The 16,448-nt window shown below is 34.5% G+C and overlaps 1 protein-coding gene across 1 annotated transcript; it reads right to left on the reverse strand.

Annotated features, from left to right (window-relative positions):
• Positions 1-1,133: 1,133 nt before the first annotated feature.
• On the reverse strand, positions 1,134-3,668 carry LOC113704294 (3-ketoacyl-CoA synthase 11). The gene is made up of 3 exons (XM_027226099.2): positions 3,531-3,668; positions 3,262-3,309; positions 1,134-3,013 (listed from the first exon to the last, which is right to left on the reverse strand). The coding sequence occupies exon 3, from the start codon at positions 2,982-2,984 to the stop codon at positions 1,449-1,451; it is 1,536 nt and encodes a 511-aa protein (XP_027081900.1). The 5' UTR covers positions 2,985-3,013; positions 3,262-3,309; positions 3,531-3,668; the 3' UTR covers positions 1,134-1,448.
• Positions 3,669-16,448: the final 12,780 nt, after the last annotated feature.

Genomic DNA, 16,448 nt, shown 5'->3' on the forward strand with positions numbered 1-16,448 from the left:
ATTTCACTTGTGAATATGATATAAAATTCTAACATTATCACTCGTCAGTCGTCACTGAATTTAGAGTACTTTTAACGCTAAAAAAATTTGAACTTTAACTGATAAAATTAAATTGGATCCACCTCTTACCTTGTGCTCTTCTATCGTACAGAATAGAAGAATCTTTTCATAATGTACATAAATCTAAAATTGGTGTATATCCTTAGAATGACATCAAAATAATGCATGCAGATTATCCGTTTGATACTATTGCAAATTTGCAGGATAGGAATTAAATCAGATTACTGTAATGGAGACGGTTGGAAGTTGGGACACCAGTCTGCAAACAAAAGGCTGACCCATTTGCTTGCATGAAAACATGTCAGGAAAGATCGCAAACAGAGGGAGGAAATGCATAAACCATAAATGCCAAAACCAGAAGAAATGGACTCTCTAGAATCGCCAAGAAGACTTTGATGACTTAAGAATCTGTTTTTCTTGGCAGGAGTTGAAATTGGAAAATTTGATAAGGACTACCCTGACCAATTTTTGTTTTCTTTTTTAATATTCTTTGTGGCAATAGATAAGAATTCTTAATGGCCATTATATCTTACTTGAAGAAAGAATTCAATATATCAGAGAATTAATCTTCCTTATAAGTGAGCCCTTCGTAATTTCCAATCCTAAAATTTCATGTAATTTCCTTTGTACAAAATTTTTTTTTCTTGTGAAGTACATGCAAAGTCTCTTCTCAATTATGAGCCAATATCAACAAGTAAATTGAAATGAATTTGTTTACGTGCTTAGTTATCTATATTTCCTTCTTACACGCTTATTTCTATATGAACCTTCAGCAACAAAGGAGCATAAGATCCATGGTGAAGTATTATCTTGCCTCTCTAGCTCACAGAAAATGGGTCCTATTCAAGGGAAATGAACATTTTTGGCTAGAAGAAGAAAATGCGTTTGAGAAGCAAAACTAAGTAATAACAAATGAAAGATGATATTTGTTCAGTTCTTTGAAGGAACACCATGGATTCTGGACACAAAAAAGAAATTGCAAACAAGGGTAGCCATGACAAGTTTCCTACCATAATTCTTGCCTCTCTAGCTCAAAACTACCCCAAAAAAAGGGTTCAAAGTAATGAATCATGTTATCTCAAGTCTTGAACTAAGATCATAGCATTTCTGGTTAAATTCATGCTACCCCAACTTGCCACAATTTACAGAACACATGCTTCCCACAACCATGCCCTTGTGGCTTGTGCTTGTCCATCCACCTATACGGAAACACCACAAGGGCAAACAGGAAGGCAAATATGTCAAAATAACCTTAATACATTATTAAACTACCATCTCTCCATCGAGAAATGCAACTTAATACACACATTCCTGTCAAGATGAGTCTGCAGGGCTAGAAACTGATGGCACTACGCAAGCCTGAACATCAGAACTTGAAACTATGTTTGTTAGATTGCTGAGACCCTTGGAACTTCTACTGGAAATTGGTCAATCTCAGCCATCCACGGATTCGTCTCCTTAGCTGGGTTGATAGTTCTTAAGGCCTTCCAAACTGCACTGTTGCACTTGAAGCCAGAACCAAATGCTATCTGCCAAGTTCTGTCTCCCCACTTAATCCTCCCCTTGGCCTCTAAGTATGCCAACTCATACCAAAGAGAGCTACTTGAGGTGTTCCCAAATCGGTAGAGTGTCATCCTAGAGGGCTCAATGTGCCAATCAGAAAGCTGGAGATTCTTCTCCAGCTCATCTAATACAGCCCTTCCACCAGCATGGATGCAGAAATGCTCGAAGGCCAACTTGAAATCAGGAATATAAGGTTTAATCTTCATCTTCAACAGCTTCTTGGCCACCAATGTGGTAAAGAAGAGTAGCTGCTCTGACATGGGCAGCACAAGAGGACCCAAAGTAGTAATGTTTGTCTTCAAAGCATCACCAGCTACTGCCATCAAATCCTTTGACAGAGCAACCCCAATTTCACCTTTGGGATCCTCCAATTGGGTAACACAAGAAAAGCATTTATCATCGGATCCTTTGTGGGTTCTGACGGTGTGCACTAACTGATACTTGGATCTCCATCGATCAGATCTTTTATTAGAAAGCAGAATTGCAGCCCCTCCCATTCGGAACAAGCAATTTGAAACAAGCATTGATCTTTCATCCCCAAAATACCAATTCAAAGTAATATTTTCCATGCTGATCACAAGAGCATAAGTGTTGGGATGGGCTTGAAGAAGATCTTTAGCAAGATCAATCGAGATCAAACCAGCACTACAACCCATCCCACCTAGATTGTAACTGATAATGTTCCCACGAAGTTTGTAATGGTTAATAACCACAGCAGACAAAGATGGAGTGGGATTAAACAAGCTGCAATTGACAATGAGAATACCAATGTCTTTGGGCTTTAGAGAAGTTTTGGCAAGTAGTTCATCAATGGCACCAAACATTACAGTTTCAGCTTCTTTTCTAGCTTCTGCCATACAGGGATTTGGAGGAACTGTGAGCACAGCTTCAGGGAGGTAAGTTGACTCACCAAGACCTGACCTCTCCACAATTTTCCTCTGGAAGTCAAGGTTTTCAGGCGTAAATGAGCCAGTGAACACTGATAGTTCCATGAAGCGCTGTCTCGTGCATTTCCTCACATCCTCAGGCTTATAGCACGAGAAATTTACAAGATAAACAGCTCGAGGTCGAGTAAGGAAATAGAAAGTAGACAAGAACACCAAAAGGGTCGAGCACAAGAAAACTGATATCAGATTGAACTTGAGATGTTCCCAAAGAGCATGAAGGTCTTGGAATGAGAATGTGGACAACTGAGCAGCAATAACAACAACTAGTGGAGATAAAAACAGGTACATTCCATGGGTGATCAGATAATGATATCCAAGCTTCACATACTTCAATTTAACAGACTGCTTAAAATCAGGAAGCCTTCTAGAAATTGAGGGAGAGATCAGAGGTGTGCTTGGTTTTAAGTCACTCATTGGTATTCAAGTCTTAAACCAGCCAAAATCTGCTCAAATTTGAAAATTAAAGATCAACATCAAGATCAATCTAAGTAAAAAACCACAAGAACAAGGAAAGGGCTATCTTTTAGTCCAAAACCGACAACTTTTTCCCTGATTTCCCTAGAGATTCAATCACTACTAAGTACAACAGGGATGACAACCAATGGACTAATGTCAGACTTTCTGGAGATCTATAGAGTCTGAACTCAAGAGGGTTATCCAAGAAACACCTCAAATATTTCAAAGAGAATACCTCAAAACAGTATCAGAAAGTGCAGCACAAATAAAACCCAGAAAAACCCTGCAAAATCAACAAAAATACAGGACAATTAGAAAACCAAATCACCAAAATAGCCAAAGAAACTCACTTTAACGGATTTTCATCACCACAAAGGAATAAACGACTAATGTCTAAATTGTAAATGTGTTTAACCAGATATAATTCTCGAAACATCAAAAAACCAAAGCAAGTGAGACTATCGGAAGTTCATAAGACTTGGGGCAGATCAGGAAGCTTCTTACCTCTCCAGTGATTAAAGACTCCGCAACAGAGATGACTCGGAGAAACCAACACACTAAGTTGGACAAAGAGGGACAGACAGAGCTGTTGAATTTTAAAATGGGGACTTTGGGCCTTTAATAGCAGCCTCGGCGGGGGACCGCTGCACGTGGCGACGAGGGTACATCACGAAAAGCAATAAATTGCCTCCGATGAATAGTGGGATGGGCCCACAGTGCGTGTATTTAAGATGCTATTTTGTTTTGGATGCGGAGGAAAACGTATACACTCTTTTTATTATTAAAAAAATGTATTATAATTGCGAGTATTTAAAATTCTATTTTGTTTTGCATGTGGAAAAAAAAGTACACACTTTTTTATTATTAAAAAAAGTATTATAATTGCGAGTATTTAAAATTGTATTTTGTTTTGCTTGTGGAGGAAAATGTATACACTTTTTTTATTATTAAAAATATGTATTATAATTGCGAGAATTTAAAATTCTATTTTGTTTCCATGTGGAGGAAAATGTATACACATTTTTTATTATTAAAAAATGTATACAACACAAATGTATAAAGAAAAATAATTCGGTATTACTAAGTAATTTTGCACTAAAGTAAAAGTTCAAACTCGTAAAAGATAAATTCTTTTAATTCTAGAATACGTTTTAGATTTAGTATACTAAAAACATGACAAATTAAATTCATGTATCTACTTGACCAATGTAAACCACAGTTAGTAAAATACGAGGTCGGTATGACACGAGATATTATATGTACGCGCATTATATAAATATTTATTTAAAAGTACTATTAAAAGTTCCGCTAAAAATTATGAGTTCGGCAAAGTTATGCATATAAATTTATAGGTGAATGGTACAAGAGTATCTAAAGTTAAGGAACTAAAATTACTAAATGTTTCAATGATATACTACATCAATACTAATTTTAATTCTTATCTTTATGTATGAGATAGATAATTTAGTAAAATTTTGGGCAAAGTGCAGCAAAGGCCATCAAACTATTGAAAAATGTCAAATCACTCACTCAACTAATTTTTTTCCCTAATCAGCCCATCCAACTCTTTATTCTCTTTAATTAATCCATTCCATCAATCCCTAATGACAAAGTGACAGAAAGTGCTTTTTGCCTTAATCAGTCCATCCCACTCTTTATTTTCTTTAATTAACCCATTCCATTCCATTCTTTTTTTTTTTTTTTTTGTCGAAACGATAGCTCCATTCCATTCCATAAAGTGACAGAAAGTGCTATGCATGCGATAAAAATGGCTAGTTAGGGACATAATAGACTTTTCTCACTGCTGACCAGGGATATAATCGACTTTTCTCGCTGTCTTTTTGCTTTATATATATATATATATATATATATATATATACACACACACACATGATTTTTAACTTCCCAAAACCCTCACTTTCACCTAACCTATCTAGATCTGTAAAATTCTCCCACAAAAATCTGAAATGGACTGAGTCCCAAACATCTTGCTGAATCCGAAGTATCAATCTTACTGAAGTCAAAGATGGCACGTGTGATCAGAGAGACAAAGACAAAAGTCGACCCATTTCATTTGAGATATTCAATCGATAACTCCTCCAATTTTTTTTTTTTTTTTTTCTGTTTTAGGAAAAAGATGCTCTAATGTAGTTGATTATCATATATGCCATAAAGGGACCACTAAATGAATGTCTATGTTTAAGGTTTACAAAAACTGTACTTTTATACTCGTGCGGCACTGTCTTCATTGTGCTTATATGTGCATGTACATAGTAAATTCATTTAAGCCGTTATTGGCAACGAGTACTTTACTATAAAAATGAACGGTGGTGGCTATTTTCGAAATGGAAAAAGAAGAGAATTGAGGGGAGACAGTGATATAATGGCATTATGTAATTTCTAAGTTTGTGATGAATTTTAAAAAAATTCTACAAAAGGGGTGATTGTGGCGAGGAATTCTGTCGGAGGGGTTTTCGCATTCGTGAAATGCGAGCTCAGGAGAGTTCGCAGTTCACGAATGCGAGCTCTCAACAGAGCTCGCATTCCTGAAATGCGAGCTCAACAGAGCTCGCATTACAGAGATGCAAATTTTTTTTCTTTTTTTTTTATCTACATTTTTGTTGCATTTTATATACTATATAACTAGATATGGTTTTGGGTTTTTCTTTTATATTGCACACCGACAAACAAGAAGAAGGATTAAGGAAGCATCTTTGATTCTGAAATTGAAAGGACAATGAAGCAAGTTTGGTCGTATCCCATTCCCATGGGGTGCCGTCAATGTTCATTTGCATCCGCATATACAGTAATAGTATCTATATGTCCCACAAGTGGCATGCATGCAGTAGTGTTTGATATTCATCTCTCCTTAATAAAACGAACACTTGTCACTCATGCACTCTCCTGCGCGACTTATAATATCTTCCCGACTCCATTTTGTATCCCTGTTAGTGTTGAGTTAGGTTCCATTTCCTGGCATTCCATTTGGCCTGCAGTCCGGGGGACATCTTCACTAACAACAGCAAGTAGGAATTGAATATACTTTTAATGCTTCTGGATTCCTAGCGGTTGAACTCTAATCGTCCATGGACAGTGGGAGCTGGGTAGTGGGAGCTCACTGAGCTCGCATTCTGAAAATGCGAGCTCAGTGAGCTCGCATTTCCGAAATGCGAGCTCCAATTGAGCTCGCATTCTTAAAATGCGAAGACCCCCATTTACAGAAACCCCTCCAGGAAACGCCCTCGTTGTAGAATTCTTTTTTTTTTCCATCACAAACTAAGAATTCACCCTTATGTAAATTCATCAGTACGTTTAAAGTTATGGTCGTGTGTTTTAAATTGCTACTGATTCCACAGTTCTAGGAGACAAATGAAGTCATAATGCATGCAATAAAAAAGCTAGTTCCGTGATAGAGTCTTTGAATAGGACTGGATGCTTAATTGGTGATGGTAATAATGCTTCATGTTTTTAACGTGCTGAATGGAAGACTGTAGAAGATAATAAGAACAGAAATGATGATGCTAGATTTGTAGGCAATGAGAATTATGCCAATGATGATACAAGTACACTCCAGCTCAACAAAATGCAAGGAACAAGTTTATGACTGCAGATTGGGTGGCTGGTAGATACATAAACTATAGATGAGGACTACCATGTTGAAATTACTAAGTCCGAGGCATATAAAACTTGGGCAAAGGCAGTAATAATGATTAATGGATCGTATATACAGAAGTGTGAGTGTATTGCACAGAGTTAGATAGAACATATCTAAATATCACAACTAAAATTGAATTCACTCCAAGCGAAAATGGCAGTAATCCAAGATTCGCTAGGTTGTACTGTTGCTTGGGACCTTTAAAAGAGGTTTTCTAGAGGCATGTAGATCCATCATTGGAGTTGATGAATGCCACCTAAAAGGGCTTTTTCCAGAGCAGCTATTGACAACAATTGTGACTAATGTTGACTAGTTTTTTGTTCAATTGCATTACGCTGTTGTTTTAAAGGGAGGCAATGAAGCAATACAAGTGGTTCTTGAAACTTCTCAAGCAAGATCTGAATATTGATAACTAGTTTCATTGAACATTTAATTCTCATTAGCAAAAAGTAATTGTATTAATTTTTGGTAATTGCTTATCATGATGAATTGTACTAGCTAAAATATGTAATAAATTGTAGGAGTTGAATACTATATTTGCTGAGGTTTTGCCTGACTGTGAACACAGATATTGTGTACAACATATGTATACAAGCTTCAAAAAGCAGCACCCTAACAAAGCCTTGAAAATGATGTAATGGAAAATTGTTGCTAGTTCAACAATTCAACAAGAAGTTGCTGTATTAGATGAACTGAAGATACATCACAAAGAAACTCAAGCTTGGGTGAAAAAAAAAAAAGCCAAGCCTGTACACCACTAGTGCAAGGCTTCCTTTTTCCACAACACACCAAATGTGATCTTCTTGTTAATAACCTTTATGAGTCACTTAATAGTTTAATCCTAGAAGCAAGAGACATGTCCATAATTTTCATGTTGGAGACAATTAGAAAGAAACTTATGCAAAGGATTTAAGAGAGGAGGACAGCAATTTTGAAGTATCTATTACCAACATATCCTTGAATTAGATAAATCATTGATAGCCATGTTGTTATTACTAGTGCTTAGAAGTCAACTTGGAATGGAGATTATGTCTACTAAATGAAGGGTCTTGATAAAACAGAATTTGTTATTGATATGAAACCAATGACATATAGTTGTGGGCTATGGCAGTTGAGTGGCATTCCCTGTGTTCACTGGACCATACTAATATACAAGAAAAGCTTTGATCCTTATGTGTTGGTAGACAAATGCTACAAAAGAGAGACCTATGCCACCTTATATGGATACTTTCTACAACCTATCAATGGAATAGCAGAATGGCTTCCAACTGATCATGTTGTTTAGGATCCACCAATCCCATGGTTACAGCTCGGTAGACCCAAAAAGGTTAGAAGAAGGGATGTGATTAAGGTTAAAAACTATGGAAAGAAGTTGAAGAAGGTAGCTATCATGCATTATGGTTTATGGGGAGAATTCTTACTTTATGGCGAAAAAAAAAAAGTGTTCTACAAGTGGGGCGTTTTTTGGGTAGTGTTCTTGAAATAGGGTGTTCGCATTTCCGGAATGCGAGCTCATCGAGCTCGCATTTCGGAAATGCGAGCTCAGTGACCACAAGACTTTTGACTCAGTCAAGACAATTGCAGAACGCATTTCTTGGATTAGTTCACAGCAAAACAAAGAAAACCGAGCCGGCCAGCAAACTCCTGCCATAGCTGCCTCGCAATTGAAAAAAACTGAGCTGGGTTCTGCACATCGAAGCATCCAAAGAGCTGGCCACCATGTGTCCTGTTTTGTGCTGCTATTAACGCCGGACGGCAGAAATTGGAGGAGCGGCGCCACCATCTCTGTTGTTCTGCTCCGCCGGAAGCCACGCAAATCTGAAGTTTCTGCCTCGCTGAAGCAAGCCATCCAGATTGCAGCCATAGACGGGCTTCTACACCCACTGATTGGCGACCCATTTGCGACTTTGCCCACCCACTGCCGCCCCATTGCCGACCCAACATTTGCCAGCATTGCCGTCCCACTTCAAGTGCCAAACAGCATAAAGGTGAGCCCTTTCCATTTGCAATGCCTCACATTTTAAGTTTAATTAATATTTGAATACTTGAATCCAAAGGGAAGTTCAGATTTGTTGTGAAATTTGGGTTTAAATTTGATGTAGGTTGTGCTTATTTTTGTAATTTTTGTGGTGGATTTGAGGATTTACGTTACATTGTTCGAATTGTTGCAATTTTTCTGTTTCCAATTTGTTGTAGTTACGGTAATTGTGCCCGTGTGGACAGTGGAGCTGGAAAAAGAAGGAAATAGTTTTTTGACAAATATTGCAAAATAGTTTAAAGCTAAAACCCCTTTTAAGGAAAAAGTTCATTTAATTGTTTCAACTATTTTTTAAAATTTTTTTAAAATTAGAATGAAATTTAGGATTAATTTCTTTTCTGTACATGTAACTCTAAAAAGAAAAGTGGTGCTAGTCTCATTTTATTGTTTACGGCGGATAGAGAGGTAGTGGTACTACGAACGGGTTGTTGTTCATTTTTTTTTTCCGATAAGGCATAGGAAATGACTAAATATTCTAACATTGGACGAACTTGAAATAACGTTTTAAAAAAAGTCTATTTTTTTGTGTTGAAGAAGATAAAACAAAAAAAAAGGAAAAAAGGGGCAAGTTCCATTTAAAATAGAAAATGGATTCTAATTAAGGGAATTAAACATGAGATGCAAATGAGAAACGAATTTCTCTAGGACAGCTATGGGTAAATCGTACATTAGAGTTGTGTTCGTAGAGAAGATTTTAGAAAAATAAGGGCCTTGAACTAAAATGGAAAAATAAATTTTGCTAAAATTACAATATATGTTAGCGTGACCTAAAATTTGATGCGCGTTTTTTGAAGTTGTGTTGGATGCATTCCCATTGCTTTAACAGTCTTAGCATGCCATTTAATTATTTTTTATATACATTTAGACACTATTGTCGTACTTTAACAAGTGTATATAAATATATTTGACAAATACTTATTTTTCACTAATGTAGTTATAAAAGCCATTTACAATAATTAGTACTTTAATACGCGCTGTATAATTTGAAATGATAATAATTACAATAATTAGTACTTTAATATGTCTTGTGTAATTTAAAATGATAATAATTAATCATCTCTGACTATTTTAATGTACAAAATAATTGTCTAAAATGCTAAGCACATAGTAGACAAAGTCTCTAATACTCAATGTGGGGGCAAGGGTTATGTACCAAATTTGGGTGGCAAGTGCCTACTTTTCAGTTTTTGTTTTTAAAATCTATTTCGCAGCTGTTATTTTTGGTCGAATCACTATCTACATTGGACATTGTATGTTTTGCAATTGGAGTTTAGAAATTTTATTGACAGTATGTAGTTTATAGATTGGAGCTTTTGAATTTCATGAATATATTTGGATTGTTTGACATGGAGTTTTAGCCCATTTATAGGGGAGACTCTGTCGAATTTTTTGTAGAGTGTTCTTTGTGAGGGCAACCTTCTGGATGTAGAAGAGGGCGTTAGAACACGTTAACGGATTTATTTTAAGTCGAATCGATGGATTTAAAGTTATATCTAATATTGTAGTCTATATTTACAGTATATGCATGTCGAGGTTAGGGAAATAACGGATAATGCTGTCAAGTGGCCTTTGGATATAGCCAAAAAAATCTTATTCTGTTGATGATGAAAATAGCACACGTATATGAACATAAATCTTGTATAGCTATATGGATGTGGAGCCCAAAAAATGAAACATATTCTTCCAATTCGCATGTCAATCAACTCTCTTTTGCAATTCGTAGGCGGGTCATAGTTGTCATTCGGTATTAAGTTTTAGTTAACAACTACATTTTATGGACGTCCAAACAATGAAATAGTATAGTTTGTTAAAGCTTTTCAAAACCACGAAGGCGTTAATGAAATTAAATGGATTTATTTGAAGGTGAATTGATGGATTTAAAGTACTTTAATACGTCTTGTGCAATTTGAAATGACAGTAATTAGGTTTGTTGGACAGGGAGTTTTAGCCCATTTATAGGGGAGATTGTTCCACCACGGGCTGAGATGACTATCACTACTCTTCGCCGCCTTGGTATTGGCATTCCACGCCCTGTTCAGGAGCGGAGACAGAAGGCTAGACATGGTCGGGATGAAGCTGGACCATCTACTGCAGCACCACCTCCTCCTCCACCGCAGACTAATTGGCAGCGACTCTTTGACCATATCGAAGACTTTGCATTCCAGTTTGCTGACGTTAGGAATCGTCTAAGCCGAATTGAAGATCATTTGGGCATTCATCCACCAACCAATCGTGATGCAGAGGATGACGATGATGCCGAGGGGGATGATTGACATGGCGCACTACAGAAGCTATCTTTAGTTGGTGGATTTGCTTGCCTAATTATCTTAACTTGTGGAACTTAAGATGTTTAACTTCATTTTATTTTTTCTGTTTTTTATTTGGTAGGCACTTGTATTTTGACAGTGGTTCGTGAATAGTGGCTGATAAGGATCTCAGCCATTGACTTGGGGAAAACTTCTTTCTTTTCTTTTCTTCTTTTGTTTCATTTCTTCCCTACACATTGAGGACAATGTGTAATTTAAGTGTGGGGGGAGAAATATGTGTGGTACTTGTGGTTTTAGTTGTGTTTCATATAATTGTTGTGCTGAAATTGTATTTCTTGTGGTTGGTGGCAGGGAGTTTTAGTCCACTTTTAAGGGGAGACTTTGCCAAAATTTTTTCAAAACCTTATACATATATATGTTATTAACCATAATAAATAAATAAATTTTTTTCACTTATCCTTTTGAAATAAATATATATAGTTTTGAAACTTCTTTTCTCATTGAATTTGGGAAATGATTTTTATGTGATTATAATTTTTACATCTATAGGAAAGTATATCTAGTAAAGTGGACAAATTTATGACTACATTTTGCACATTTGATGAAAATTCTTCTTTTTCTCTGATTTTATAAGTTAAGAAATTAATATGGTCAATAAGTGTCATACTTTTCTCATGATTATTCTTAGAGGGAATTTTATTATATATACACCAAAACAAAAAAGGGTTATTCTACTCCAAATGTTTTTGTACTTAGTAACCGGGAGTCTTCATCTACAAATGTCGACTTTCGCGTAAAACGATACTTAAATTAAGAGTATGAAAAGCAACTTCAGTATGTGAAATGTTCAGTAACCGGTGATCTTCATCTAAAAATATCTACATTCGCATCAATTGTAAAAGGTAAAACACGCAAGATTTAATCGCTAGATATTTGATTTAATTTTTTTCTTTTCCTTTTCAACTACCAAACAAATAACATGCACTTCATAAAAATAACTTATATAATTTTTTTAAATAGCATTGCGTTATGGAATTTCTAAAATTACAATAAAAAAATTGTAACAGATATTAATGACTATTAATTATTAGATTCTTATAACTAATATTCATCGGTGTCAACAAAATAAATACGATTCATTAATAACAAAGGAAAATTAGAATTTGATAAATAAATTTATTTTAGAAAAAAAGATCAAAAGTTAGTATTTTATTCATAAAATATAGTCAACACCTTACATGTTAATAATTTCATTCTATTTTTACATTGATCTATGAAATAGAAAGAACGATGCATGTGTTCTTTTTCCACCATTTAAATGTATTATAATAAAATAACGTATTTCCAACCGTAAAATTACCAATTTTTTTTAATATAAAAGAAATATGCATGTATAGTAAATTATATTAAAAAGATTGTTGTGAATATGATTTTTCTTTAGAGCACATATTTGATGACTTTAGGCACGTGCAAGTTTTAAAATAAAAAAATTTTATTCCTCTTCTAATTACAGATTTTTAAATAAAATTTCTCTAACATTTCTCCAAAATATAAGATTTTAGTTGAGATTTTAAAATAAGATTTTACTACCGATAGCATTTTAGTAAAGGCAAATTCTACAAAACAAACAACATTTACATTTAATTGTACATTTTTTTTGAGCTCGTAAATTTCATTTTCAATTTTTTTTCTACCAAGTTTGAATTTATTTTTCTGAAAGCCATACTTATAAATGCGAAATCTAACACAAAAATTAAATACAATTTTTGGAGGTCAAATTTATCAAATGCGAGATATTTGAAAAATTTAAAAAAAAAAACATTTAGGACCTCGCATTTAGCTCTTACTATTTTCTTGAAAAAATTCTCTAGCTCCCAAAAAAAAGCAAAAAAAATTACATTATACTTAGTGTCTTTAAATGCGAGCTCAACTTATTGAGCTCGCATTTCGCGAATGCGAGCTCAATAGCAGACCTCCGAAGAAATTTTTTTTTTTTTTTAAGGAATGGGAACGCGCATGCGACATCTTTAAACATTTTGTTTTAATACAAAAATATAAATCTCTGCCTCCGAAAAAAAATTAGCAAAAAAATTGATGCATCTCTGTTGAGCAAAATAAGAATGTGATTAGCTCGCCACAATCACCCCTTTTGTAGAATTTTTTTAAAATTCATCACAAAATTAGAAATTTGTCGCGGCATATGTGGTATGACAGCAGGCAGGGGTGAATTCTTAGTTTATGATGGAAAAAAAAGGAATTCTACAAAGGAGTCGGTTTTTGGAGCTTGTATAACCTGCGGCATATGATCTTCTGCTTTTGGAAAAATGCTAACAAAATGTTTAGGCAGATTTCTTGACTTTGTAGTTTCACGCGGGACAAAGACAAAAATTTTGTTGCACAGCAGTATTTATTAGCTTAACATAATTTGCGTTATTGTGATTTATTTTGCAGTTTATTTGTAGGATTGTTTAGCTTCTCTGAGGTATAGAGAACTGGTTTTTTTTTTTAATAAGGTGTAGAGTCCTAGAGTTGTTGTAGGATTTTGTTTTCCGTTTGTAAATGCTTACTGCCTATTTCATTTCTTAGTAATTAAATTTGAATTTTACAAAAAAAAAATTCATAATTGTGTTAATTTTCTAATATATATTACTTCATAATTGTTATAATTTATGGTTAAACCCCCTATTATTAACAATATACCCTTAAGCAATCCAAAGAAATTAATGTGCATACTATATATTTAGTATACCATATATTTGTAAAACAAACATCTGCAGGCAACTTAAGGCAAGGAAGTAAAATACCAAAAAAAAAATAAAAAAAATACGTGCATGCACTTATTAGAGCTCGCATTTGCGGAATGCGAGCTCAATAAGTAGAGCTCGCATTTCGCGAATGCGAGCTCTATTCTAACCTCGCATTCGTGAAATGCGAGCTCTACTGAGCTCGCATTTCACGAATGCGAAGACCCCCGGACGGAATTCATTGCCAAAATCACCCCTTTTGTAGAATTTTTTTAAATTTCATCACAAAATTAGAAATTTCTCTGGTTTATGCAAGGGAGCAGGCCACAGTCAGTCTACATGGAAGGGATCAAATTATATGCCAAAAGATACTAGAGATATACATAGACATCAAGTGCTGCATCTTAACACATTGGTCAACAATAAACTGCTGAGCCACCTATACCCAATTCAACTCCCAAGAAAAAAAGGATGCCTAAGAAAAACGTTGTACATTTTCTTTCTGTTTAAATTTTTCATGTAAGAGTACAGTAATAGAAAGGTTTGCTAATGTTCAACTTTATTGCACATGTAACAAGATAGACTGGAGCAGGTTTAATTGATGTTCAAATTGCTATTAGTTCGAAGGCCGCTATTTCTGAAGCAGGTTCAAGTTTTTCGCGACCTATTGTAGCTACTTCTAGAGTTGAAAGATCGCAAATTTTCAATAGTGTAGCAAGCCAAAGTGCTGCTCAAAGCAGGAGTGTTTCAGGTTCCTTTCAAGCTGGAAAATCTATTGCTCAAATTCATAAAGTTTCAAGAAGTCATAAGAGAGCTACAAAAATGTCTCCTATATTGGATTTTCACCATGCTTGATTGAGAAAAGATACGCCACTCTATAGTCGAGCAGGAAAGGGAAAAAGGTCAAAAGAAAGTAGATAATGTGATTTGCTACTATTGTTGGTTTCTAGTTTTCGGAAGTTGACTACTACTTTGTGTAGTTTTCTAGTTTCTAACTTTTTGCAATTGGCTACTAGTCCTTTATTGATGGATGCTACTATTTTGACAACATATGAACTATGACTCCTCATATTTTTTTTTTTTGTCATTGGCATTTGTTTTATAATTTGTATGAAGCAAAGTGTCAATTTAGCATTTATATTCTGAATATAACTTATGAAATCTGATCTAGTTAGATCAACCTTTTAGTGTTTGAACCATTTTTGTTATTTGAATGAATCTAGAATTTTGCATCCTTTTTAATAAGTATTGAAGACTTAAGTTGATTAATCATTGATTTTGATGATACGAAACAAATTGATGATTTAGACTAATTGTTTTATATGAGAAAGTGTCTAGAACATATATCAAGTATAAAAGAATGAGGAAAAGATTTGAAACAAATGAAGCAAAAAACTGCTCAAGGTTTCATATGCGAGCATCAAAGTATCAAACATCCGATAATCAACGAGAAAGTTTCGAATAAAAGCTATTAGACACTTTACAAGAGTATAGGACGTCCAATAATCAAAAAGATCTATTGAACAGTCATATCGGACACAAACTTCATGGATTGGCCATCCAATGAATTTTAAGGGAACATCTCAATATTCGGATATCTGTCGGACACGAGACCTATGGGATGCAAAAATTCCATCGGTCGTTCGATAAGAACTGAGAATATACTACCGGACACACACATCAGTGGATCGGACGTTCGATATTCCTAACGGCTAGTTTTTTAACAGCTAAATTTTTGAATGAATAAACTTTCAAGAGTGGTAGTTGATTGTTTATAGGTGTGGAAAAGTTGGATTTGTGTGGTTTCTCAAAAGAAAAACTAAAACCTTGTGAAGGTGAGTCTCACTTGTATAATAGCTCTTAGTTGGTTGGTTAGTTGGCAATCAATTGTACCAAAATAAAGGTTTACTAGAAGAGTTGTAAAACTCTTTGTTTCAACAAAAGAATATTTAGGGTGAGTAAAGAATGATCCTTCTTATGTACAAGGTGGTTTGCAACACCATCAATTGAAGAGGCTATTGGATTGGATTTGACTTCAAGTTTGGAAGGAACTTGAAAGTTTTGGTTTGGATTTTTATCTCTTTCTTTTCATTTTTGATACTTAAATGTGCAATCTTTATTGCTCTACATTTGTTTTATAATTGTGAATTTGTGCAATTAGTTTGAGTGTTTTTATTGGGTGAAAACTTATTTTATTTGCTTGGTTTGTATGATCAACCTAATTCACCCTCTCTTAAGTTGTCTTTGGGCTTTACAATTGGTATTAGAGTTTGATATCTTAGAGATTAAACTCAACCGATTTAGGAGAAGATCATTATAGCAACCAATTTTGTGTTAGGAAGATCCATAAAGGAACCACCAATTTTTTACGGTAAAAATTATGATGTGTGGAAAAATATGATAAAAGCCTTTGTTAAATCTATTGATTTTGATTTGTGGTATATTATTATGAATGGTCCTCATAAAATTTTAATCACAAGGAAGGGAAAAACTAGAGAAAAACTAAAAAAGAGTTAAATGAAAATGATAAGTGGATGTTGGCTCAAAACATACAAGTTATGGAAATTTTTTATGGAGTTTTGGATGGAAATGAATTAAAAAGAATAAAGTATTGTAAAAATGTTCAAGAGATTTGGAGAAAATTAGAAAAATTCTATGAGAATAAAAATCTTACTTTTAGAGAAGAAAAGAAAGAAAATTCAACTTCAAATTTTAATA

The sequence above is a fragment of the Coffea arabica genome, chromosome 8e (genome assembly GCF_036785885.1).
Source record: "Coffea arabica cultivar ET-39 chromosome 8e, Coffea Arabica ET-39 HiFi, whole genome shotgun sequence".
Lineage (NCBI taxonomy): Eukaryota > Viridiplantae > Streptophyta > Magnoliopsida > Gentianales > Rubiaceae > Coffea > Coffea arabica.